We start from the raw sequence: 24,952 nt of genomic DNA, 5'->3' as shown, positions 1-24,952 counted from the left end.
CTGTGCCCCCGCCTGGCCCCCCACCCACCGCAGCCCTCACCCGACCTCCTGGCCCCCCATCTGGCGCCCTGGCCCCCACCCGACCCCCAGGCCCACTCTGGCCCTCACCTGGCCCCCTGGGCCCCTGTGGTTCTTTATCTCGTCTAGGAACTGCATCTTGAGGACAACCCGGGGGTCCATCCGTGGGGGGTACGGCAGGCCCGTGATGATCACACCTCGGCCATTCATGTCTGCGAAGTCCAGCCCCTCGCTGGCCTGGGGACAGTAGGCACCCTTGTCCCCGTCCGCCCATGCCGAGACCCTCCCGGGCACAGGTGTCCATGTGCGGGCGGGGAGGGCTGCCTCCCACCCGGGAGCTCTCGTTCCCAGGAGCCCAGAGCGGCGCCCACTCCCAGGGCCTAGACCCAGCGCCTCCGGGAGGGCTGCCGGGGAAGGCCGTGGATCCGGGGCCTGGGGGCCGCACCGCCCCTCCCACCACGTCGCAGCCCCCAAGTCAGAGCTGCGAGCTTCCTCCCACAAAGGCCCAGCCGGGGAAGATGGGAGCGTGGGCCCCCGCGGGGCAGCCTCACCTTCCCCCGGCACACGGCCAGGAAAGTGGCCCCAGTGGAGCCGGGACAGGCGACTCGTGCGTAGTAGGCGTCCACCACCTGGCGGGAGACGGCGCTCAGCCCCTCCGTCTGTGGGAGCGACACCCCGGGTCTCGTCCCGAGGTGAGGGGCCGTCCGGCTGGGGGAGCCAGCAGGCCGAGCCTCCGCAGGGCGCGGGTGCCCAGGCCGACCCAGGGCCTGCTCAGAAAGCTCCGGGGCCCCGCCCACCCCCGAGGGACGGCTCAGCACCCTCCCCGGGCCCCAGCCCCGAGCCACACCTCGGAGAAGCCGCCTTTGTTCCGCGGCTCCACGAACACGGGCTTCAGCGCCTCCAGCTTCCCGGCCGAGTCGTGGGTCTGTGACGAGACACAGGCAAGGGGGCGCCCGGCCCGCGGTCAGAGACGGTGCGTGTGGCCCCGCCGGCCCTACTGCGCGCCCCAGCCCAGGACGCACCCGCCAGAACTGCAGGCTCCTCTCCAGGACGGGGTAGGACGGGAAGAAGACCAGGAGCCCGTGGGGGACCACGCGGGCGATGTTGCCTGCAGGCCACGGCTTCGTCAGCAAGAGGGCCTCACGGGGGCTGCGGGCAGGGGCCCGCCCTGGGGATGGGGCGCCCGCCGGGAGGAGCCGGGGCCCCCCGCGCACTCACCTAGCGCCTTACCCAGGGAGGACAGGCACGCCTCCGAAAACCTGCGCAAAGCCAGAGCCCCGCGTCACCAGGGTCCTCACCAGGGTCCCCACCAGGGTCCTGGCAGAGGCAGAGGCAGAGGCAGAGGCAGAGGCACGCAGCCCGCCCCCCGCCCCCCAGGCCCCTACCGCTTGTCAAAGGCAGAGCTCAGCTGGGCTCCGTCGGGGCCTCTGGAGACGATGCCCACCCAGATCTGCTGCTGGTGGATGACGTGTGGGTTCTCCAGGCAGACTGGGAAAGGGCTGGGGGCAGGGCGGCCCTGTGAGGTCCTGAGCCCAGCACCCTCAAGCCAGGGCTGGCCTGGGCCCCGCACCCGCAGCCGCCCGGGGCCGCCCTTACATCTGCATCTCCAGGGCAAAGGAGGACACGGGGGCCAGCGTGCCGCTGGTGAGGATGACGGTGCGGACGCCCTGCTGCACCAGCTGCCGCATGCTGTGGCCGGGGCTGAAGCACCAGTAGCTCAGCACCTTCCCTAGGGGAGGAGGGGGAGGCTCGGGGTCTGGGGGGCCCTGCTCCCTCCCTCCCTCGGGCGTGCTGGGAGCGCAGGGAGACCCAGAGTGGGGGGGCCAGGGGCGGAGAGCACCGCCGACCCCAACCCAGACTTGGGCCGAGGCGGACACGTGGCCCGGGGCACCACGGCTGCGTCACAGGCCCTGGCCCCCGCTCGCAAACCACCCAGCAGGAGCCCACGCGCCCTGGCAGGCAGGACCGGAGGCGGCGTCACAAGCAAGGAGGCAGGGGGGGCCTCCTGCTGAGGACGCTCCCACAGTACAGGAGTCACGGGTCAGACGTGTTTCCCATAAAAAGCAAACCAGTTTCTGGGGCCAAAGAAGCCTTTTCCACCCATGGGTCGGGATCGGCCCTGTGACAGGCGGGGGCGTAGGGGCCGGGAGCTGCCCCCCTCCGTGCAGAGGCCTGGGGCCAGGGCCGGCCCTCCCGTCGCTCACGCACATCCTAGCTTCTCGGTAAGCTCAGCCATGAACCAACTTCCTACAAACGCCCAACCCCGGCAGCGGCGATTTCTGAGAACTCACGCTCGCGGGCATGCGAACTCGGGACGCCGTGCCCCCGGCGCCCTGGCTGTGTCCGTGTCCCCCGGGGACAGCACCGCAGTGAGGTGAGGCCTCGGGCGCTGGCGCAAATTGCTTCCTGTGCGTGGGTCTCCCCGCCTCCCCCGGAAGCTGCTTCCTGCTGACAGGCCAGGTGACCTGCCCTAGCCCCGTTCCCGGCCCTGCTTTTCCTGGGGAAGCGTGTGGTCCCAAGTGACCTGCAGCCAGCAGCTGTGGAAGGGCCGGGCCCGGAACACAGGAGGCGGGGGCAGGCCACGGGGCCGGCTGAGGAGTGGCCCCCTGACCTTGGACCCAGCGCCCCGGGGGCGTCCTACAAACCCCACTCTAAAGGCCAGGCTGCAAGGGGTGTTCAACCCTGCGTGCGGTGGCCAGGACACTCGCCGGGGCTGGACGCCGCGGACACACACCTCGGCCAGGGCAGGCCAACTTCACACCAAAAGCCACAGGGGGCCCAGCACAGACCCATCCTCGTGTCACGAGCAGCCTCAGCTCTAGGACACAGGGAAGCAGGTGAGCCCAGGGACGAAGGGCTAGGCCTGACCCCACAGGGGGGTCGGGGCAACAGAGCCAGCACCTGAGGAACCGGGTGGGCCCGGACAGTGGCCTCGCCAGAGCCCGCCCCGCCCGCGTCCACCCGGTGGGATGGCGGGAAAGCAGCACCCCTGCGCCGACGAGCACGCGCCCCGGCCTTCCTGTGGGCTGACCCCTCATGGATCGGTCCCCGGAGGCGTGAGGGGCCGGGCTGTACCCGGGCTCAGTGGACGCCCAGCAGGTGCTCGGAGGTCTGTCTCCAACGGCCGCGTGGGGGGTGAGCTGTGAGGTTCCCCGAGCAGGCCGCGCTCAGAAACCCACCACTGGACACGGCGCCGTGCGGGGGCGAGCAGGGCTGTGTTCCAGGCCCCGGCCCCCGGCCCCCCGGCCCCCGGGCCCCCCGCATGCCTGGCTTTCTGGCAGCCGTGCTGCTCCAGGCATCCGACCGAGGACCCTTCCTGTGGTGACCAGCATCAGGGTGGATGTGAACCTGGATGGACAGAATGGACAGTGTCCAGACCCAGCCCAGGAGTCCCTCGCCCTGGAGAGAGCCCCCACCTCGTAGGACGGGAGGCCCCCACCCACACCCCCACCTCGTAGGACGGGAGGCCCCCACCCAGAGCCCCCACCTTGTAGGACTGACAGGCCCCAGGCCCCCCCAAGGAGCCGGGTGTGCCCTCGGCAGGGTCTGCACTGAACACGATCTGGAGAGCAGACGTGAAAACATGGTGAGCAGGACGCAGCCCCCCCAGGACACATGCCCATCCCCTTGCCCAGCGCTGAGCGGTCGGCATCCCGGGTGGGGACCTCCTGCTGAGGGTGGGGGCGCACGCCGCCTGGCCTCCCGGCAGTCCCCCCTGCCGCCATCCTGCAGGCCCCTCCTGGTCCGCACGCTCCCCCCAGGGGCAAGTCCGTGGCAGGTGGGGACCCGAGAAGGACCTGGTTCAGCCCCCAAGTAAAAGGACAAAAATCATCCCTGATCCAAGTACAGAGAACTACACTCTAGCCAAGGCGACCAGCCGAGGAGAAGCAGCAAGCGGGTAAATCGTGGACGGAGCACGAAGGCAGAGACGCCAGACACCAGACTGCCCGACTCCGGAGCCAGCAAAGCCAGGTGACAGGCGGTTAGGGCCGAGGAGGAGACGGCACCGAAGCAGACGCATCAACGAGTGAAGAGGGGGCGCCCGTGCTGCCTGGTGCCTGGGCCTGCGGTGCCCGGGGATCAGGGGCCAGCCCAGTGGCTGAGCCCGTCTCATGCCCCCTCGGTGCCCCCCGTCCCTCCAAGGCCCGCCTCCTGCGGTCCCCGGGCTCGGTCAGCAGCAGACCCCCTGCTCACACGACTTCGCGGGGATCTGGATTTGGGGAAGTGCAAGGCTCTCCCACCGGCGGGGGGCCCCCGGGCAGCCCTTCAGGTATTCACCACAGGCTGCCCCGCTGAGGTCCCAGGGCTGGCCCAGTGCGCCCCCCTGCCCACGGGAGCCAGCTGTGGGATGAGGGATGAGCCGCCGCCCAGTCCCACTCCATCCAGCTGGAACGGACACAGCAGAGCGAGCAGCAGGCCCGCAGGCAGCACCGGGCAGGAGGGGACACGGAGTCATCTGCTAGGCCCTCTTAGGGCAGCTGCCACAGGAAACCCCAAACCCTCAGGGTGACGGGTGCTTGGGCTCAGTGAGGCTGTGGGGGAGAATCCTGTGGCATGGACAGGCCCTCTGGGGAGGAGGGGGCGCTGCCCGGGACGGGGTGAGGGCCGGGGCCGCAGGGCTGGCCTGGAGCAGGGCATGGCAGGAGGGGGCAGCAGAGCACAGGGCCGGCTCCCCTGCAGGGGCCGAGAAAAGGCACTGGGAACGGGGAGCACAAACGCAGGGCCTGGCGGGGGCCGTGGCTGCAGCGCGGTGGCAGGCTGGGCGCCTGCTGTCCCCTCGCAGAAGTGCTGGGATGACGCCGGCCCACACCTCACACTCAGGACACGCCCCCGCCTCCGCCCCCACCCCCGGGCCGGGCAGGGTGCCTCCGGGGAAGAGGAAGTGCACTCCACGGGCTGCTGGCTCCAAGCACCTTGGCCTTGCCCCAAGTCTGGAGCCAGTAGAAGCTCCAGGCCCCCCTCCACAGCCCTCGGGAAGGGAGACGCCGCACCTTCGCCGCAGGCCCGTCCCTACCTGGATGATGTCCGACAGCTTCTGCAAGCCTGCTGTGTTGCTGAACAGCCCCGTGCCTGTGGGAGCAGCAGCCGCTGGCCGTCCACGCCCCACCAGGGGAGGCTCCGACCCCCACCCCCGGGAGCCACGAGCAAGCTCAGCCTCAACCCGGCATTGCTGTGGGGCGTGCCCCCGGGGAGCAGCTCCCACGCTGCCCCCAGAACATCTCCGGAGTCAGCGGGAAGAGAAAAGAGGCCCTGTGCTCCAGTACGGCTGGGCCTGCCTGCCCACCCCCAGGGCCCGGGAGCCCAGAACGCCGGTCACCCAAGAGAACGAGACCCCATCCAGTAGAAGTGGGCCCGTAGGGCAGCCTCGGGGTGCAAACAGGATGTGGGGGCTCAGCACCAAGGTTCACTGACCCACCAGGTCCCTCAGCACTCTTCCTTTAAAGGCCCGACCAAGAAACGGAAAGCTGGGCTGTGCTTTACAAAACAGACGCCCGTCCAACAGCGCTGATGCCCCAGTGTCACCGCCGGAGAGGGAGGTCTGGGGGGGACGCTCCTCTCGGGGATGCAGGAGGCTCTGGCCCTGAGTCAAGGCCTAGCACCCCTCAGGCTGCAGGGCAGGCTGGGGACTCACGTCCTGCCAGGTGCTGAATGATCTGGTCCAGGGAGTCGAGGATGCAGCCTTTGGTCTGAAACGTTATCTGGGCCTCCGCGAACAGCTCGAAGATGTAGCTGTGGGAGAATGGGCCTCATGCGGGGCGCCAGCCAGCGGCCTTATATTCCCCGCAGTCGGACACGAGCGCCAAGGGCTCCAGAGTTGGCCGAACCCAGAGGTGAGAGAGACATGAGCACTGAGGAGAAGGCCGGGCCCCCACGGCGTTGTGGGAGGCAGTGAAGCCTGCCGTCTGGGCCGTGGAGGGGTGGGTGGGGCGGGCCAAGCAGCCTGGCTCCTCTGGGAAGCAAGTGGAGCCCTGTGAGGCTCCGAGCACAGCAGCCGGGCTCAGGGAGGAGGCAGGCAGCGGTGCTCCAGCACATTACAGAATTCCCCAGACCCCCAGAACCCGAGCCTGGATCCCAGCACGGCTGCCAGCTGCACCCGGAGGAGGGCCACAACCAGCCCCAGACCATGACCTTTGGGAAAGAACCCCAGCTGCCCCGGGCTGCTGAGACCGCAGCCCCGCGCCCTGGTCAGAGCCACCGGGGCTCCCGAGGCCGGAAGGGGCAGCTGGGGGGACGAGGCGTCTCAGCGTAAAGGGCCGGCCCAGAGGGGGCGGCGGGGACAGGGGCCCTGCCTGCACGCGCACTGGCCCTAGGCCCCAACACCCTAGTACAAAGCCTCTCATGGGCCACTGAAACCAAATCAGACCACACAGGCGTGCGGGCGGGGCCGGGGGCAGGGGGCCCACCGTAGGGAGCGCTGCGCACGCCCTGCCCCTTACCTCCCTGGCTTGGTGACGCCGCTGTGGTCCCCAGGCAGCTCGACAGCATCGATGGCCGCCTCCAGGCGCAGCAGGATCACTGTGGGGAGGGGGTCATGAGGGGCGGCCCACCTAGCCACGGGCGTTGGGGGAGGCCAGCACTCACTCTTGAGCTTTGCGAGGTCTTCCAGCTCCATGTGCAGCCCTGGGAAAGCAGCAAATGCGTGGTCACGTCCCACTTCTGCCAACCGCGTCCCCACGAGCCAGGACTCTGGCTGGATTCCCGCCTGTGTCCCCAAGTAGGCGAGGCACAGAGATAACCATGGACAAGAGGATCCGACATCCCTGCAGCCCGATCATGGGCCGGAGGCAGCAGGGTGAGCTCAGGGGCTGTCTCAGCGCGAGGGACACGCGGTGGCACGCTCACGCACGTGGGCGCACTCCCCAGCCCTGCTCACCGGAGACCCAGGACGACCGACCCGGCCACAGGGCCCCCGCCCACGGGTCCTGAGAGACCATCTCCCGCGACAAGGAACCAGGGCTCCTGGGAAACGCGGCTGATGGCAGGTCTGGGGCAGGACACGCAAGCGAGTGAGCAATGTCCCGACTCCCCGTCAGCCTGGCAGGGCCATGGAACATCTGCAGAGGGGCCCGAGCTCAGCAACGGGACCGAGGCTGTCGTCTGCGTTTAGACACGAGTACCACCGACGACATTAAACGCTCTCCTCCTCAGGGGACAAGGGACCAATCACACAAGTCAGGGATAAATTCAAACTCCCAAATCCAAAAACGGGCAAAATATCAAGCATCTATCCGCCTTTTCCTGTGAGAACGGTGTCACCGAGTAACAGCCGAGGTGAGAGCACCTCGACGAAGTCACCCCCCCAATAAACCGAGCAGTGCAGGGGGCACACGACCCTCTGTCAATGCCCTGGTGACCACCGGGTCTCAGCACCGAGCGCAACGGTGTTCCCGTCGCCACGGCGAGAACCTGCCGCCCGGAGACGCCTCCGGAGACGAAGTGCGGTGACTGAAGCCACCCCATCTGCGGCTCCACCAGGTCGGTGGCTGGAGCGAAGCAGGGCGCGTGGCCACGGCAGGTCTCTCCTTCCTGGGACCCGCCTGCCACCCGCAGAAGCTAAGGGACGGTGGCCACACCCTTGCCGACACTGGTCACTGCCCATCAGCCTGGCAGCAGCCGTGCCACTGGGCCTACAGGGCGTCGCTCGGCGCTCAGACCTGCGTCTCCACGTGCGCACTGACCCCTTGCGTCTACTCTGAAGCGCCTGTTCCTACTTTTTGTCCATTTTTAACGGGACTGTCTTTTCTTTGAGTAGTAAGAGTTTCCTGTGTGTTTTGGATGAAAATTCCTTATCAGATACGTGATCCACAAAAAAGACCTGCCGTCCTCTGGCCGGTCCTTCCGCTGTCCCGGTGGCATCTCCGAAGCCTAACAGTTGGACTGTGATGACGTCGGGCGTCTCTCTTTCCTTTGTGCTTCTCAGCCAGCAGCACTTGTTCCTTCCTTAAAGGTTTTTCCATATTTATTCGTCACCTCCACCCCCACCCAGGGGGTCACCCCAGAGAGCACACGTCACACGCTCCACTGACCGAGCCGGCCAGCCGTCCCCACGGCATCACTTCTGAGGCCACAGCCCGGGGAGCGACACCGGGGTGAGCGAGCCCCAGGCAGGGGGTGCCGAGTGCAAGCCGCCGGGGCCATGCTGAGCAGCCCCTTCCGGGGGACGGGGTAGGAAGGAGGCGAACCGTGACCGGGGAAGAACCCGACACAAACAGCCGACAGCGACAGTCCTCAGCCACACGGGGAGCGTAGGGCGCGACAAGAACCGTGCTGGACCCGTGCTTCTCCCAAATCCCAGAGCCCGGGGAACCCACGAGGAAACAGTTGCCTCCCAACGAAGGCACATGCCACCAAAGGCCCTGGCGACCCTCCAACTATGGGCTTTAGCAAGAGCTCACGGACCAGAGCAGGCCGAGGGGACATGCCTGGTGCGGGCTTTCCTGGCGCAGAACAAGGACGTCACTGGAAAACCAAGCACCGGCAGCCACTGTGCTTCCGCCGGGATGGCCATTTCCAACACAAAATGCGTGAAGACAGTGCTCACGCCCACTTCGGAGAGGAGCAAGTCGAAAGCATCCCGGGGCCGTGTTGCTCGAGGGCCTGGCGCTCCAAGTCAGCAGGCGCCACGCGGGGCCCAGGCTTCGGCAGCCCGCCCCCGCCCCCCGCCCCCCAGCAGCCGGGACCAGCCGACGGGGCGGGCGCCCGGGCCCCGGGCCGAGCTGCCGGCATCACCAGGCAAGTGCTGCGGCAGCAGACCCGGATGCGGGCCGTCGCCTTGAGGGAGGCAGGCGGCCCTGGGGGGCGCTCTCCGGGGGGCAGGCCCGTGTGCAGCGCAGAAGCAAGCGTGAACAAAATATGCGCATGTCTGCTCCTGCGTGGGACAAACGCAGCCAAGCAAGAATAAGCCGGAAACCAGGAAGACACTTCGCGGCCTCCAGAACCACACAGAGGTTTCCAGCGCCCAAGAAAACCGAAGCAACAGAATCAATGAGGACAAACACTGAATAAGAAATGACCCTAAAAGGACAGCGCAGCCACGGGGCGGGGGGGCAACAGGGACTCGTGAGCCTGGTCTCCCGACCAGCACTCGGACGCACACGCTCTGGGGAGCAGCTTGCCTTGTCACGGCCGGGGAGCTGCTGTACACAGCTGCCTGCATGTCCCAGGGCGGACGGAGCACAAGAGACGCCAAGGAAAGCGGGACCACGGTTCTCCCAGCAGGGGAAGCACGGAATCGCCACCACGGGGGAACGAGCGCGGCGCTGGACGGGACAGCAGGGTGTGCAGGGCACCCCATGCTGCGCGGGAGAGCTAGCCGCTCCCACAGGCCCAGACGCAAGGGGCGTGGGGGTGAGACTCAGCGCTTCATAAACATCAAGCAGTCCTTAATTCTGGGGGGAGGGGGTCGCCCACGGATGCCACAGATTGCTCAGGACTTACTGATGGAGGAACAGTAACCTCACAGGGGACAATGGTGGCAGTTGTCACCTAAGGGAATAATCCAAGTCAGCACCCCCAACCATGCGGCAGATGGGCTGTGCCTCCGGGGACACCTGTCAAAGGTGCGCACAACCTGAACAGAATCTACAACACCTCACACATGCCCACAGTGCAGGACACTCAGCAGCACAGTAACGAAGCTTCATCCTCAAAAGCGTCTATTCCAAGGAAGAGGACACCTGAGACTCTGTCCAGGTCACAGCTCCAAGGCCGCAGAGATACGGCGACGGGGGGGCTCCCAGAGCACGTCCTCTGAGGGTGCCTCTGGCTATGATGAGGACAACCAGAGACACTCTAAGGTGCCCGGCCAGTCATGCAGGGGCTTCCCATCAGACCAGGGCACTGTGGCCACACAGCACGTCCTTGCTCTTGGGACACACACGCCAGGACACAGTCAAAGGAAGGGTGCAGGGCAGCCCTGGTGGCGCAGAGGTTTAGCGCCGCCTGCAGCCCGGGGTGTGATCCTGGAGACCCGGGATCGAGTCCCACGTCGGGCTCCCTGCATGGAGCCTGCTTCTCCCTCTGCCTGTGTCTCTGCCTCTCTCTCTCCCTCTCTCTCTCTCTCTCTGTCTGAATGAATGAATGAATGAATGAATGAATGAATAAATAAATAAATAAATAAATAAATAAATAAATAAATAAATAAATAACAAAGGAAGGGTACAGAAAAAGAGATTATCTGTCCGTGGAGAAAGGAGACTACCAAGTGAGACTCTGGGTGGACAAGTCACACCTTCAAGTTAGCTGTAAGCTGGAAATTATTTTATTCTACTTATTTTTAAAATATTTACTTATTTACGTATCTCAGAGAAAAAGCCAGATGCACATGCTCACGCACAAGAGCTCACTGTGGGCTCCATCCCACAACCAGAGGTCACGACCCGAGCAGGAATCAAGAGCTGGATGCCTCACCGACTGAGCCACCCAGATCGTAGTTTTAAAATAAAAGTTGTCTTAAAAATATTTCAGAATAAAAAAAAAAAAAAAAAATTTTCAGAATAAGATACGAGACATGAAACAATATAAATGAAATTTTCAAACACTCAGAAATGAAGTGACAACTCAAACAGAATTAGGAGAAAAATGAAAACTTATTTTACAAACGAAGGTCAAATTAGGGGGAAGAGAAAAGCCAGAGCAGCGGGAGGGGAAGGAGCACCTCTGTTAGAGGTCGGGGAAGAGTAGCAAAAGGACTTGGAGTGGTCAAGTTCTGCAGCCGGGGGCGGAGACCGCGCGTGCGGCCCCGCGAGGGTCCCCGCAGCCTGGAGCCGGCGCTGTGCCCGCGGCCTGGATCGCCCCCAGACTGAAGGCACCCTGGAGACCACATGGTCAAAGAACGCGCCATAGGCTGGACATCGGCCCGGAAACGTCAACTCTGAAACATTCTACACAATGACTGGTGACAGGGCTTCAGAGAAAAGAAAATTCCTAAAAGAACATATGGCTTCTAAAAGGAGTTTTTCAAGATACAGGGTTTAAGAAAAGCGTCCGACCGCCCATCCAGATGACCCGCTCCGGGATGACCGCACAGGCACTCGGCGATTTACCCGAGCGGCTCCCACTCGGAGACCCTGCCCCAGGGGGACAGCGGCACAGGCAGGGCCCCACGGGCGACGGGCGAGCTCGAGGCCGGGGCCCGCGTCAGTTCAGGGCGGAGCGAGGCCAGAGCGGCCCCCACGGTACGACCACTGGAAACCACACCCGGTTCGCCTCTTCCCTCCGGTGCTCTCAGGAACGCGCTGCAGTTCCCCAGGGGGTACACGGCGGAGGCTGCCGACAGCCCCCAAACACGTCCGCGTCCTGATCCCCGGACGCGGCGACATCACTCTCCTCGGCCCAAGGAGCTCTGCAGACTGGACTACGGAGAGGCCGTGGGACGGGGCGAGGAGCCTGGGTACCCGCGGCCCGTACCGGAGGGGAGGCAGGAGGCCAAGGCAGAGGCGGTGGAGGCCAGAGGGGTGGGCCCGGGAGCCACGGCCGGCAGCGCCTCCAGAAGGGGAGTGCGGCTCGTCCACCGCACCCTGAGACCTCGAGACAACAAACCCGAGTAGCTTCAGGCTACCAAGTCCGTGGCGACGCTCAGAGCGGCCCCAGCAAAGGCGTACGGCACGCGCGAGCGGTACCACGTTAGACCAAGAGCAGAAAGCTGTGAGGCCCAACCACCTCCGACGGAGCCAGATTACCACGCATGCTTTTAAACTGTTAGATGGGGCACCCGGGGGCTCAGCGGTTGGGGGTGTCTTCGGCTCAGGGCGTGATCCTGGGGTCCCGGGATCGAGTCCCACATGGGGCTCCCTGCGAGGAGCCTGCTTCTCCCTCTGCCCGTGTCTCTGCCTCACTCTCTGTGTCTCTCAGGAATAAATAAATAAAATCTTTCTAAATAAATAAATAAATAATAAAATAAATAAAAGGACCTATTCGGGTCCTGGTTCCTGTGACCATGACCTTGGAGATACAGTCTCTACAGACACGACTAAGTTAGTACGGGATCGCTACGGATGGGGCAGGCCCTACTGCAGTAACTGGTGTCCTACGAGAGAGGAAATTTGGACACAGACGCACAGGGGGTCAGCCAGGTGCAGACGGAGCAGCGTGCCCGCAGGAGCCTGGGAGCAGGGAGCTGGGCGTGGGGTGGAGCCGACGCGAGGACCGCAGTCCTGCCCACCAGCGCCATGGGGGGACTGCTCTGTTGTTCCAAGCCTCCCGGCTCCGGTGCTGAGTGACAGCAGCCCCAGGAGCCTCACGTAACATGTGATGGCTTGTGACAAGTGAATAAACAAATCTTTGTAACTTTTTTAGTTGTTTCTGATATAGAAGTTACCAGGAGACATAATTCACAGGAAGCCAGTTCAGTGAGCTTTAAGAACATAAAGGGTAGGGGTGCCTGGGTGCATCAGTGCGTGCGCATCTGCCTGCGGCTCAGGTCGTGATCCCAGTGTCCTGGGATCAAGTCTCGCATCAGGCTCCCTGCTCAGCGGGAAGTCTGCATCTCCCTGTCTCTCCCCACCTCATTCTCTCTCTCTCCCTCCCTCCCAAATACATAAACTCCTAAAAAAAAAAAAAAAAAACATAAAGGGTCTCAACACCCAAACTTTTGAGAACTGTGTTGACCAGACAAAGGCCGCTTACAAGCCCCGCACCAGCACAGGCACCGAGCAAGTCAGACGAGTCCTGGAAAAGACCCAGGCCGGAAGGGCAAGAAGGGTGCGGACGGAGCGTGCCCGGGGCCTCTGCCCCCCTGGGGTCCGTCCGTGTGTGTGTGTGTGTGTGTGTGTGTGTGTGTGGTCACGCAGGGAAGGAGGAAGCTCCAGCTGCTCACGCCGGGGCCCACGCCCAAGCGCAGGGCACAGCAAGCGTCTGGAGACGCCCACAGCACAACGCCCAAACCCATGACCTCTGGCAACTAAGTAGCGGAGACGCCTACTGCAGAGCGGTCTGCTCAAACCCATCCGGGGTCCCCGTCAGCCCCTCACGGACTGTGGAGGACACCTGGGCAAACCGTGTCCAGCAAAGACGTCCACGCACACCCCGCTCACCCTCGCATTAGGGAAGACACCGGAGGGGAACCTGTGAGAAGAGGAGGTCATACCCGAACAATGCTCATAGGCCACTCAAAAGCAGCACACTTCACGGTTAGTACGTTTGGTTTTCTTTTCTTTTAAAGATTTTTATTTATTTGAGAGAGAAAGAGGAAGAGAAAGAGAGCATGAGCCAGGGGGTGTGGGTGGGGGGCACAGGGAGAGGGACAAGCAGACCCCCCCACCCCCGAGCAGGGAGCCCGCCGTGGGACTCGGTCCCAGGGCATCATGGGATCCTGCCCAAGCAGACGCTCCACCAACCGAGCCACCCAGGTGGCCCTGGTTTTCAATTTTATCCAGTGCAGGAAAGTCTGTACTGGCTGGGAAAGTACAGAGAGGTCCTTAGAAAATGCTGGAATGGTGGGGTGGTACCTACTTCCTGGCCTGTGAGGTCCTTAGAAACCTCTTACAGAAGTTTGCACTGTGCCCGGACGAGGACTGGACTGAAAGGAGGGCCTGGGAAGGCTCTGGCCTCCGGACCCGAGACCACCTCGCAGCCGCTCTTTCATTTCCCACCTGTGAGCTCACCTGAGTTGACAGAGTCAGCACTGAACTCCGAGCGGAGCTCGTCCTGCTGTGCCGCCTTGGTCTGCTCCTCCAAAACCTGGTCTAGGACGTCCAGCCCAGACGCCACGTCATGCGGGGTCAGGTCGAAGGATGCCGTCTCCTCGCACATCTTCTCCTGAGGGCCCAAGCACACCATGCTACGGCCGGTGCGGGCGGGGACTCGGGGATCCAGGAGGGTGGGTGGGGCAGGGGTGCGGGGCTACAGGAAGCAGTGGGCCCCCAAGCCCCACCCCGGTCTCTAAGGCCACGTCACAAACTGGTCCAACGTCAGCCATACGACCACGCCAACGTTTGAAATTTCGTCATGGGAAAATTTCCCGTTAGAATATAGATTTCTGGGGCGCCTGGCTGGCTCAGTCTAAGAGCGTGCAACTCTCGACCTCGGGGTCATGAGTTCGAGCCCCAAGCTGGGTGTAGAAGTTACTTAAAAAAAAAAAAAAAAAACTTAAAAAAGTGTATGTAGATTTCCAGCTTTTCTCAAAAGCCAGACCCGGCCTACTGGGCCTATGGTCGTCCAGGACAAGCGCCTGGAACCAAGTGGGAGCTTGAGGGTGGCCGCTGCTGACCTAGGACACTAGGCTCCGGAGCACCCAAGTGGCCTTCCTTCCGTGCCCTGGTCAAGGCCAGCCATTCCTGGAAAAACAGGGCCCTGAGCAGACGCCCCAGGAGTGGGTGGAGCAGGCTAGAGGTGACAGCGAGGGGCCGGGAGGTGGCCTCTTTGAACCGAGGTGGTGGTGTCAAGGGGCAAGCAGCAGCCCAGGCAGCCACCAAGAAGGCCCGTGGAGGTTTTGCGTGGACAGGGCCACGGGCTGGCCAGCGTGTCTTACCCAGGGCTGGGGCAGAAAGGTCTGCGTGCTCCCTGCAGGGAAGTGGGGGAGGGCAGGTGTGGCGGAGAGACCACCTGGACACTCACCACGTTGTGAGCTTCGTCGAAAATCACGACCGTCCCCTTCAGGTCGATGCTGTGTGCCCGGCGACTCTGCAGCAAGAGGGGAAGGAAGCAGGGCTGGAGCCAAGAGGCACGAGGCAGGCAGGGGAAGGCCCTCGCGCCACGGCCACCTGGCTCTACCCGCCACCACGCAGCTGGACGTCAGGCCCGACCCACACCATGCCTGCCACACAGCCACGGGGTGGAGGACGCCCAAAGCAGGGGCGAGGCGAGCGGGCTGGGGGCCAGCACTAGTACTTCTGGGCTTCGACTGCACACGATGTTCAATTTTCATAAAATAAAGTGCCTGTTCTCAGTACGCAGCTGGGTGTCGACGTGAGCACTGAGCCGGGCCAGGAGACCCCACTCCCTGCCGCCCGACCTCTGGCCCGCTCCGCGCCAGCAGGCGTGCACGGCCTTTCCCGCTGTCCTGGAAGCAGCACAGCCCTTCGAGACCCAGACAGACCAGGCGTACCCTCTCCCTTTATGACTTGCTGTAATTTTCTGAATTTTCCACTCTTTTTAAGAGTCAAGGCTTTAAATTACGGTGAAGTCGAAGGTACGGGTTTGTCTGTGGCCAGGACGCTGTGCGTCTGAGCTCAGAAAGCTCGGCCTGCCCTCCCTGCTCTGTCCTAGAGGAGCGTCACGTTTCTGGCTTTTATGTTTGAGGCTGTACCGTGTGAGGTAACGGCTGAGGTTCACTCTTCTCCAAACAGGTATCCAACTACTGCAACACCAATTTTTAGGGAGAAAAAGTGCCAACCTACCTTTTCCTGCTGAAATACCTACGCAAGCTTGCTGAAAACCAAGGGCCACACATGGGTGTGCCCTGGCGGCGCCACCGTGCAAGCGGCCAGCGGCCTGGTCTGCGCTCGGCAGCGCGGCCTGGAGCCCCGACCTCCTGTCAGACCGCCCCGCTCCTCCCCTCTCTCCACTTCCCGAGGATCAGTAAGAACCACCTTTTCAAGGGTGACATAGCTGTTCTGGGGCAGGCCTGGTCTTCGAGACCATGCACAAGCCCTGCACAAACCCCCAGCTCCGCGCCACGGCGGCCTGCTCCCGCCCCCTCCAGCACCCCTGCGGCTGCTGGCTCCGTGGTCTCCAAAGCTGCGCTCCTGACACCTCCCAGCCCTGCGGCACCCACAACTGCCCTCTGACGGTCTCCCCTGCAGCGGTGCTGAGGGGATGAAAGAACAGGGGCCCTGGGCCACTCCAGGGAGGACAAGCCGCTGCACACATGGAGAGTGAGCCCCGCATTAAAACAAGAGGAGTAGAAAAAAAAAAAAAAAAAACACAAGAGGGGTGTGCAGAGATGGGAGGACACGTGCATCCCGAGAGTGACTGAGGGAGGGCAAGAGCATGCAAGAGCACACTCGGCCTGCCTCACGGAGCCCAACTGGAAAGAGAAAAGCTGAGCCACCAGGGACTGGCCCTGGGGGCAGCCATGGCTCTCCCCAGTCCACCAGCCTGCCCACGCCCAGAGAGCCCAGAACGACAGACCCACAGCCCCCGCCGGGCACCACTGGGCCCAGACCAGGCAGCGGGCCACGTCCTCCCACACGCCCGCCGCTCTGACGGTCTCATCTCAGAAACGGAACCAACAAAGACTCTGAGGGCCCCTCACGAGCCCTGGGACACCCCGACATCAGGAATCACCCACCACGTGGGCGGAGACCTCACCTTGGTGTCCAACAAGTAGTTGTAAGGCATAAAGATGATGTCGGCCTGCTGCTTCAGGTTCCGAGAAAGGTAGTAGGGGCACAGCCTGGAGAAAGAGGGGACGCTGTGAGCACCACGCACCGGAGCCGGGAGGGAGGCCCAGACCAAGGAGCACTCCCGCCGGCCGAGGCGCCCTCTGATGGGCAAGCAGGAGGAAGGAGCCTCGTGCTGCATGGGGGGCCCAGACCGGAGCCGGGCCTGCGGACCCTGGGAGGGCTCACCGCACCGCGCTTCACACCATCAGCTGTTAACGTGAGCGGATCAGCCGTCTAAAAATCTACGTAAACAAGAAACCCCAGTCCCGTCCCTGGGTAGAGGAACGAGGCAATCGGAAAGCAGATGCTGTCCTGTCTCAGCACCACTCGAAGCCCTAAAGCAAACGTCAGAAAGGCAAGCATGTTCAGCGGAACCAGCCAAGGAGAGAAGCGTAAATGCTCAACCCACGGGCTGGGAGCCGGGGCTGCCCATCAGCACAGGGGCCACCGGAGGCAGGGGGAGCTTCCCTGCTGACCCCATCATGCTCAAAACCATTTATGTTTTTCCCACCTGACAACGGTTAGTTTTACACTCAGTCAAGACAGCAGAGGGCAGGAAGTGGCGTGCCCGCGTTCACCACGGCAGAGCCTGTCCTAAAGGGACGCAGCCGCCGCTGCCTGGCCGGGGCTCTTACTTGTGCTTGTTCCCGCTTTTGACCAGGTCCTCGATGTCCAGGATGGGGGTAGCCAGCTCCTGCTCCAGGCTCTTCTCTGGAGACACAGGCAACAGTGAAGACACGTCCTTAGGCCCCGTGAGTCACCACAGACCCCAGAGGGATGCCCAGGCAGCGGCAGCGGCCACCCTAGGACTCTCCCTCAGGGCAGCCCAGGCACCCAACCACCTGGGGACTCACGAGAGGCCACTGTGAGTCTCAGAGCGACCTTGGAGGGACCCCAAACCTGCATAATCCTCAGGAAGCCCTACTCTATACCTCAGACGCTAGCTGCTGGCCTGAGATTGAGCGTAAACAGGGCAGGGGACCCGTGGGGACCGGAGGGGGAGCACAGCCCCCTGCCTAACTCCGCCATCCCAGAGGCCCTCAGGCCGTGCCCTGGAAGCATCCGTCAGACAACCAGGCTTCAGTCTGGCAGCAAGTCACTTCCTCTCTCTGCTCCCTGCCCCGCCCCCGACGTCAACAGGGCAGGAGTATGGATCTGAGGCAGGGCAGATGGGGCGCCCCGAGGCAGAACCCATCTGACGCCTGACACTCAGGGCCCCTGCCCAGGATGGCAGCCCAGGATAAGCACCATTCCCTGCTAGCTGCCCAGGTGGCCCAGGGCAGGGAAGTGCTCAAGAAGGGGCCCCACGGCGGCCACCTGCGTGTGGATGCTGCAGGTGGTCAGCAGGGCCTGCTCCCCCAGACAGAGGCAGGCAGGACTCTGGCCCTAGCACCTCTCGCCTTCCTCCCACACATGCCTCTCCTCCTCTTGGACTCCTCCCGGAGGCTCCGCTCACTCTCCCCAAGGGCTGGGTGGCTGCCAGCGACGCCCCCGCACACCCCGTGCCAGGAGGGCAGCGGAGGCTGAGGCACAGCAAGGATGCGCCGTGAACATCCGACAGGACACGCGGCAAGAACCAGGGCAAAGCAGGAAGGCTGGGGGCCAGGGGAAGGCCGACGAAGCCTGGAGCCAGCAGAACAGCTGAGGCACCCTCACGTCGCCATATAGGGCCAGGGACAGTGGGGGCAGGGGGGTCACTTCCACTTCCATCGGCTCCCACCCCTCCACTCACCTCCCAGCCACTTCCTGTTCTGGCACCCACCAGGTAAGGTAAAGGATGCTGCAGGTGAGCGCACTGCAGCTGGTGGGCTGTGCAGGTGACGGGCAGTGCAGGTGAGGACAGTGCTAGTGAGGGCCGGAGCAGGTGAGGGGCTGTGTAGGTGAGGACAGTGCAGGTGAGGCGCTGTGCAGATGAGGACAGTGCAGGTGAGGGGCTGTGCAGGTGAGGAGCTATGTAGGTGAGGGGCGGAGCAGGTGAGGGGCTATGTAGGTGAGGGGCAGTGCAGGTAGAGGACAGTGCGAGTGAGGACAGTGCTGGTGAGGGCCGGAGCGGGTGAGGGGCTACATAGGTGAGGACAGTGCGGGTGAGGGGCACTGCAGGTGAGCGGCTACATAGGGGAGGGGCGGAGCAGGTGGGAGGCTGTGTAGGTGAGGGGCGGAGCAGGTGGGAGGCTGTGCAGGTGAAGACAGTGCAGGTGAGGACAGTGCAGGTGAGGGGCTATGTAGGTAAGGACATGCAGGTGAGGGGCTGTGCAGGTGAGGACAGTGCAGGTGAGGAGCTACGTAGGTGAGGGGCGGAGCAGGTGAGGGGCTGTGCAGGTGAGGACAGTGCAGGGGGGGTGGTGCAGGCAAGGGCTGCAGAGTGGAGAGCTGAACCACAAACCGCTGTGGAAAGGTGGCTGCAGCAGGTCCCACCGGGTTCCGCCCAAAGGCTCTTGTACATGGTAAGCTGAACACCTGCAACCCCGCCTTTGCCAGGAACGTGGGCGAGGGAGGCGGCCACAACGGGGCACAAGAGGACTCCATGAGCGCCATAGGGGGCCCCAAGGCCCATGGGAAAGCTGCACTGAGTCAGGAGGGCTGTGAGTAGAAGGCGGACCCAGCCAAGGAGAAAAGCCACCCAGGCCCCCAGGCCACACGGGCTGCCAGCTGCCCCTACCCACCCCACCCCACCCCCGTCCAGGCCCCCTGCGGCCAGGCTACAGCTCAACCTCCCATGCACCCTTCCCTGCTGTTCCGAGGGTCCCCGGTGCCGCCAGAGCAGACACCACAGCAAACACGGTGGCGAGGAGTGAGTTCCCGGGACAGGGTGCAGGGATGCCTCTCCCTGGGGGGTGAGGGACCCCCCCCAGCTCAGGCCTCCGGGAGCAAGCACTGCCCTGGATGCTGGGCACGCCAAACCCCAGCGCTATCACCTGTGCGTGCCCGAGGGCCTGTCACCTCTGAGCCCGGGTCTGAGTCCCCACCTTGAAGCAGGAAACAGGGGACCCCAACCCCACTCCAATGAAACCCCCCCAAGCCACCGAGCCCTGACTGCAGACAGGAAACTACAGAGGCCACCCCCAGAGAAGCGCCTCTGCCATTGCTCCTGGACAGATGTGAGGGACACCCGCCCGGGGAAAAGCAAAGACCAGGGCCAGCCGTCCACCCAGGGCCTAAGGAAAGTAGCAGCAGGCACCAAGGGCTGTGGGCACCTAAGGTCACACACGTGAAGCCACAGCGGGGCCAGCTATTGTCATGCCCCTGTGCCGTCACCTCAGCCACCTCTGGGAGCCGCGAGCACTCGGGGGGCCCCAGGGAAGCCACACCCACACGGGGCCCTACCGCAGCCCAGGGACACACAGCAGAATCAGTGACGGGAAACAAGCCCGCAGAGGTGTCCTGGGGAGCAGGCCCGGCTTCCAGAACCCCCTCCGCAGGCCAAATGCCCCGAACGAGCCGAGGCCACGTGTGAAACGCTGTCGGCTGGGCAGCCGGCCAGAAGCCCGGGGCTCTTGCTGGGGCCGCTCACGTAGATGCCGCGGCTGCCGCGCGCCCCAGCCCCAGACTCCCGGGAGGAAGCAGCTGCTCTGCGTAGGACGCTCTAGGCCCCGAGAGCCCCTCCTCGCAGGGGGTGGCGACCCCGGACATCCAAGCTCCCAGACCCCGGCGCGAGAGGCCAGCCTTGCCAGGACGCCCTTCTGACACGACAGCCTTTCCTGCCCTGGTGTACGAGCCCTTCTACACACGATCCAATGGGTGCATGGTCGGGACACAGTGCCCGGCACCACCTCATCCGGCAGCACCGACGTGGCCGCTCTGGAGCCCCAAACGGGACAGCCAGCAGGCCACGCGGCCTGAGCAGCACATGCTCCAAGCCCACCTGGCTGGGTGCCGCCAACCAGCAAGAGTGGCTTCCACGAATCCTCCTACCTTCTACGTTGTTGTAGAAATGACACGAACGACTTGCTACCTTCTTTCGGCACAGGTGGATCTGGGAGGAAAAGGCAGCAGGCCCGGCTAGCGTGATGGTGAAGACAGGGCGGGGCGCCGGCCGGCCAGGGGACTCGCTACGGGCGGTGCTGCCCGGCACCGTGCCAGCCCTGGCCCACCGGCTCCTCCCTGGGCCGTCCCCTGGGGGCGCAGCCGAGAGCTCCAAGGGAACCACAGAGGCCGAGCGTGCACCCCAGAAACCCACCTGCATATGGTTGCTCTCCTGCTTCTTCACCTCGGGGTGGATACACAGCTGCTCCCGAGAGCCCAGCACACACACCCTCGGCCTGGCGGGAGGGAGAGCGTGGGCCCAGGAACCAGAGCACCAGCCCTGGTGCCATCCAGCAGCACAAGCGTGAGCTGTGGGGCCACCGCGGAGCACCTCAACACGTGACCCGCGTGTGCACCTGGGAAGCCAAGGGAGCGGCCGTGGCCAGAACGTGCCCTGGGCTCGGGAGGCGCTTCCTCCGCCGCACGGCCCAGAGTGAGCAAGGAGGCAGGGCAGGGGACACACGGGAGGACACCCGCCGACCAGGCCCCCGGCCCCACGAGGCTGGTGTGAGACCCTGGGACGGCCCCCGCCCTGCAGTGGAGGCGGCCTCCTTCCCTCCACACGACCGGCACGCAGCCCCCCACCACAGCTGGCGGCAGCGCCCCCCGGGAGCGCAGGGTGCTAACCCCAAGGCGGCACGTACTCTGGGAGCTGCTGCCTCGTCAGCAGTGGGCGGCAGGGACAGCGTGGCCCTGGCTGCAGCCCAGTGCACGGCACATGCTGGAGCGCAGCAAAGCCTCAGAGTGGGGTCCAGGCACAGTGCACCGTGAGCCACCTTGCCAAGGCCACCTCCACCCCCCCATACCTCAGAGGCAGGGTGAGCGCGCGACCTACCGGTAGGAGGTGTTCCGCAGCTCGCGGATGACCTGAGTGAGCTGTGAGTGGGTCCTGGAGGCATAAATGATCTTTGGGATGTCCGCGTAGCAAGCTGCCCGGGGACAAGGAAGCAGAACAGGTCACACCTCCATGACACAAAGTTCTGGTGTGCTGTTAACCCAGGGGCACTTGACTACCTCAGCCCTGCGCCCCTAGTCCGAGGAATGACCTAGGGGGACATGTGTGGCCTTCTCGTTTGGCCACACGGTCATGACCTCAGGCCTATGGCGAGAGAGGACGTAGCAGCTGCACCGGGACCTCACCAGCCCGCTCTACCCCGTGGCCACCTCTTTGCAGAGGCCCCAGAGGAGGTGCAAGGAGCCTCACCTGCGCCGGCATCTGCAGCGGCATCTCCCCAGGATGACAAGGTGCGATCAAGGAAAAGCTCCCCTTGCACCCTCTCAGCAATCTTGTGGGCAGAGATGGCGTCACGGAGGTGCTCCCGCCAGGCCAGCGTGCTGCAGAGGAGGCACAACGTCTTCCCCGTGCCGGTGGGGCTCTCCAGGATGCCATTTACTCTCTGAATGGGGCCAGGAGCAAGGTCACGGGAAGCAGGGGAGAGGCACTGCAGACCACAGCCCACCTGAGGCGGAGGCGGAGGCCACCCCGCAGGTAGCACAAGGCCTGGGGACAGTGATAACTTGACAGAGCTTCGCTCAGGCCACCAGCCAAAAGCTATGAGCTAATTCGGCCCTCGTTAGCAAACAATTTGCAGAGCATTACTCAAACCTCGACGGTATTTTTCAACTTGATATAAATAGTAAGGTGACTAATCAGGTGCCAAATCTCAACACAGAACATCGCTCCGTGACTTTAGCCGCAGGTAGTCCGTGCTGAACAGAACCTGATGACCCACATACACCTCAGACGGGAGCCCGAGCAGCAGGCTGGGGAGACACGGAGGCAAATGGGCACCGCCGTGCTCCTTGTGCCCGGGCACGGGAGTCCGTGCCCACAACAGCGGCCAGGAGCTGGGCTGCAGAAGGCTGGGGGCTGCAGGGCCGGGGGCCCGAGCCGGATGCACGAGAGCATGCCAAGAGTCAGCCAGCGACCTGCACCCCTCTGCCTTCCAGCACCCCCCGAGCTCAAACCCCTTCCCAAGCGAGGACGAGACGCTGAGTATCCAGCCCCGTGGGAATACTTCCTTCCCCCAGATCCTCAAACTGCTGGCTGCTCCTCCATAAGTGGCCTTGGCTCAAATGCCACCTCCTCAGAAGGGCCCTCAAGGTGCTCCCAAGCCTGTGACCTCATGACCTTCCCTCCGAGCAACAATGGTCTTTCTGTCCTCGTGTCTCCCGTGTCTCCTAGAACACCAGCCCCGTTTAGGACTGAGCCCTGCACCGGGGAGGAGGCCTGGTACCCAGCAGGGCTCAGCACGAGTGACCCGGGAGTGGAGCTACGCTGCGTCAGGACTTGGCTGAAGCTCTGCCCGTGCTGACCCACCCGCGGCTGTACCTTCTGCAGACACTCCAGCACCTTGCTCATGTACTCCTCCTGGCATTTGTAGGGCTCGAATGGGAAATCCACGGCCACGCCGTTCAGGGTTATCTTGGGCATGCTGGCCCGTTCTCAGGACACAGGCTGGCTGACACCCAGGCTGTGGGAGAGACACGACCCCTCTGAACATGGGGTCTCAGCCACTGCAGATGAGCGATGCCAGCCCGCGGCTGGGACCCCACGCTGTGCTCCACGGGAGGCCCGACGGCACAGAGGGGCACCAGGAGCCTGCAGCCAGCCTTCCTGGGGCGCCAGGCCACTTGGGCAATGACGCAGCCGCCCCACGCGGTGGGACGGCCGGCCTGGGACACCGGGGAGGGGAGGCGCAGCCCCTGGGCCTGCCTTGCGCTCCGGTCCCAAACCGGTCCCTCGAGCTCGGGGAGGGGCGGCCGGGCCCACAGGACGGGCAAGAGCCAGGGCCGAGCAGGGCGGCACACGCCGCGCCTGCAATCCCGCAGCTGCGCGGAGCTCGGAGGCCCGCTCCCGGCCGGGCGCCCGTGCACCGGAGCCAGTTGGCGCCAACACTGCGCGCCGGCCCCTCGCGCAGCCGCCCCGGAGGCCCCGCCCCCGAGGCCCCGCCCCGCCCCCGAGGCCCCGCCCCCGAGCGCAGGAAAACCACCGGCCCCAGAATGCAGCGCGGCACAGACCCGCGCGGGCCGGGCGGCGCGGGGCCTGCTGGGAGCTGCAGTTCCCGGAGGCGCGTGCGGCTCGGGGCGCCGGTGCCGGGGTCTCTGCGGCCGGCCACTCACTCGTCTCCGCGGACAGCCTTCCGCGGCCGGGGGGCCCCCAGGATCTGCCCCAGGTCAGCCGAGGCCCCGCCACCGCGTCGCGGCCGCCGTCGGCCGGTCCGGACCCCGCGGGCTAAGGCGCTCGGCCGCCTCCGGACGCCCTGCACTTCCGCTCCCAGTTCCGGTCCGCAGGGCGTGGCTCCGGGCGGAAACCGTCCCGCGGTGGAGGGTCCGCGCGCTGGGTTCCGGCCCCGCCCTGAGCCTGGGGCCCCGCGCGTCCACGGGGGTGGTGTGCTTCCGGCCTCCCCCGCCCCGCCGTCCGCCGGCGCCGGCCTTCCAGCGCCCTCCGCGGCCGCGCCCCTGCGTTGCCCGGGCTCGTGGGACTGCCCCGCCCCATCCTGGGGCGCCTCGGGGCTCTTCCCCGCCTGCCCGGCGGTGTCCGCACCCGCGTCCGCGGGGGGTCACGTGGGCCCGGGGCCTGCCCACCCCTTGGGCGTAGCTGTTCGGACGCCCCAGCATGGTCCGAAGGGCGCCGGGAGGAAGCCGCCTCTGGGGAGCTGCCAGCCCGCGGCCCGCAGCCCGCAGCCCGCAGCCCGCAGCCGCCTGGCAACGCCGCCCCCGAAGCTGCGGGGGGGCCCCGTGACGTCCCTGCCCGGAGGCCTCGTGCTTGGGGGGCCTGGGGGCCGCTGGCGGGGAGAGGACTGTCCCACCCGCTCCAGTCCAGCTCAGGCGTGGACAGGTTTGTCCTCCCAACGGCCTCTCAGATAAATCCCTCCTTATGGGATCCCTTATGGGATCCCTGCCTTCGGCCCAGGGCGTGATCCTGGGTCCTGGGATCGAGTCCCACGTGGGGCTCCCTGCATGGAGCCTGCTTCTCCCTCTGTCTGTGTCTCTGCCTCTCTCTCTCTCTGTGACTATAATTAATTAATTAATTAATTAAAAAAAAAATCCTCTCCTTATGGGGTCCAGGGCCGGTGGGGAGCAGACCGCCTAAAGCCAGCAGCCCCGGGGCTCAGAGCCCTGAGTCCTGCTCTTCATTTCCACCCCCCGCGTCTTCTAAGAGCAGAGGCCTTGGTGCTCCCGGAGGCCCAGGCAAAGCAAGGCAGGACCCACAGGCTCGGGGCCCCTGGGCCCAAACCACAGCCAGCGCACAAGGTGTCCGGTCGCACGTCCTCTGTGGGACTGCCCAGCCCGCTAGAAATGATAACTGGCGATGCCACATCTGAACCTAATCGCAAAAGATGAGAGGAAACAGCCCCAAGGCGGGCGGTGACCAGCCCCGCCCAGCAGGCGCAGAGATCTTGGCCAAGTCAACAAAGCTGAATGGAGAGCCTGCTCTTGTGGGCCCTGTGGGGTACACTGTGGACCACAGGACACGTTAACCCGTCCCACTTGCCATGTGTGCACCTGGAGGTGTGCCTGTATTCACGTCTGCCGGGCCTGCAGGCTGCCCCCGACCCTTCGGTCTGTCCCGGCCCGTCCCC

The 24,952-nt window shown here is 64.6% G+C and overlaps 1 protein-coding gene and 1 long non-coding RNA gene across 15 annotated transcripts in view; one reads left to right on the top strand and one right to left on the bottom strand.

Annotated features, from left to right (window-relative positions):
* The window catches only part of RTEL1 (regulator of telomere elongation helicase 1), a 28,726-nt gene extending 5,078 nt beyond the window's left edge, over positions 1–23,648 (bottom strand). For 3 of the 13 annotated variants that reach the window (XM_077873943.1, XM_077873947.1, XM_077873956.1), the window contains exons 1-24: positions 23,490–23,648; positions 22,687–22,840; positions 21,571–21,763; positions 21,202–21,295; positions 20,521–20,722; positions 20,256–20,316; positions 16,979–17,054; positions 16,270–16,354; positions 14,575–14,640; positions 13,623–13,776; positions 6,601–6,639; positions 6,456–6,534; positions 5,651–5,748; positions 5,033–5,088; positions 3,506–3,580; positions 3,285–3,366; positions 2,753–2,836; positions 1,615–1,747; positions 1,404–1,517; positions 1,237–1,277; positions 1,041–1,126; positions 866–943; positions 570–647; positions 109–255 (exon numbers count right to left, since the gene is read on the bottom strand). In XM_077873943.1, coding sequence (XP_077730069.1) covers positions 109–255; positions 570–647; positions 866–943; positions 1,041–1,126; positions 1,237–1,277; positions 1,404–1,517; positions 1,615–1,747; positions 2,753–2,836; positions 3,285–3,366; positions 3,506–3,580; positions 5,033–5,088; positions 5,651–5,748; positions 6,456–6,534; positions 6,601–6,639; positions 13,623–13,776; positions 14,575–14,640; positions 16,270–16,354; positions 16,979–17,054; positions 20,256–20,316; positions 20,521–20,722; positions 21,202–21,295; positions 21,571–21,763; positions 22,687–22,800 — 2,235 coding nt within the window. In that variant the 5' untranslated portion in view covers positions 22,801–22,840; positions 23,490–23,648. Of the gene's footprint in view, positions 1–108; positions 256–569; positions 648–865; positions 944–1,040; positions 1,127–1,236; positions 1,278–1,403; positions 1,518–1,614; positions 1,748–2,752; positions 2,837–3,284; positions 3,367–3,505; positions 3,581–5,032; positions 5,089–5,650; positions 5,749–6,455; positions 6,535–6,600; positions 6,640–13,622; positions 13,777–14,574; positions 14,641–16,269; positions 16,355–16,978; positions 17,055–20,255; positions 20,317–20,520; positions 20,723–21,201; positions 21,296–21,570; positions 21,764–22,686; positions 23,251–23,387 lie in introns of those variants that run through there. The other 10 variants (XM_077873949.1, XM_077873953.1, XM_077873948.1 and 7 more) reach the window with 10 other exon arrangements.
* On the top strand, positions 2,433–13,850 carry LOC144298720 (uncharacterized). Of its 2 annotated transcripts, none has more exons than XR_013365638.1 (3): positions 2,433–3,604; positions 3,868–13,148; positions 13,507–13,850. It is a non-coding gene; the product is annotated as an uncharacterized LOC144298720 (long non-coding RNA). The 2 variants fall into 2 exon arrangements; XR_013365637.1 differs by having other exon boundaries at positions 3,863–13,148.
* Positions 23,649–24,952: the final 1,304 nt, after the last annotated feature.

The sequence above is a fragment of the Canis aureus genome, chromosome 26 (genome assembly GCF_053574225.1).
Source record: "Canis aureus isolate CA01 chromosome 26, VMU_Caureus_v.1.0, whole genome shotgun sequence".
Lineage (NCBI taxonomy): Eukaryota > Metazoa > Chordata > Mammalia > Carnivora > Canidae > Canis > Canis aureus.
The sequence above is the reverse complement of the archived record's forward strand: the minus strand, read 5'-3'. Positions and strand labels throughout refer to the sequence as shown.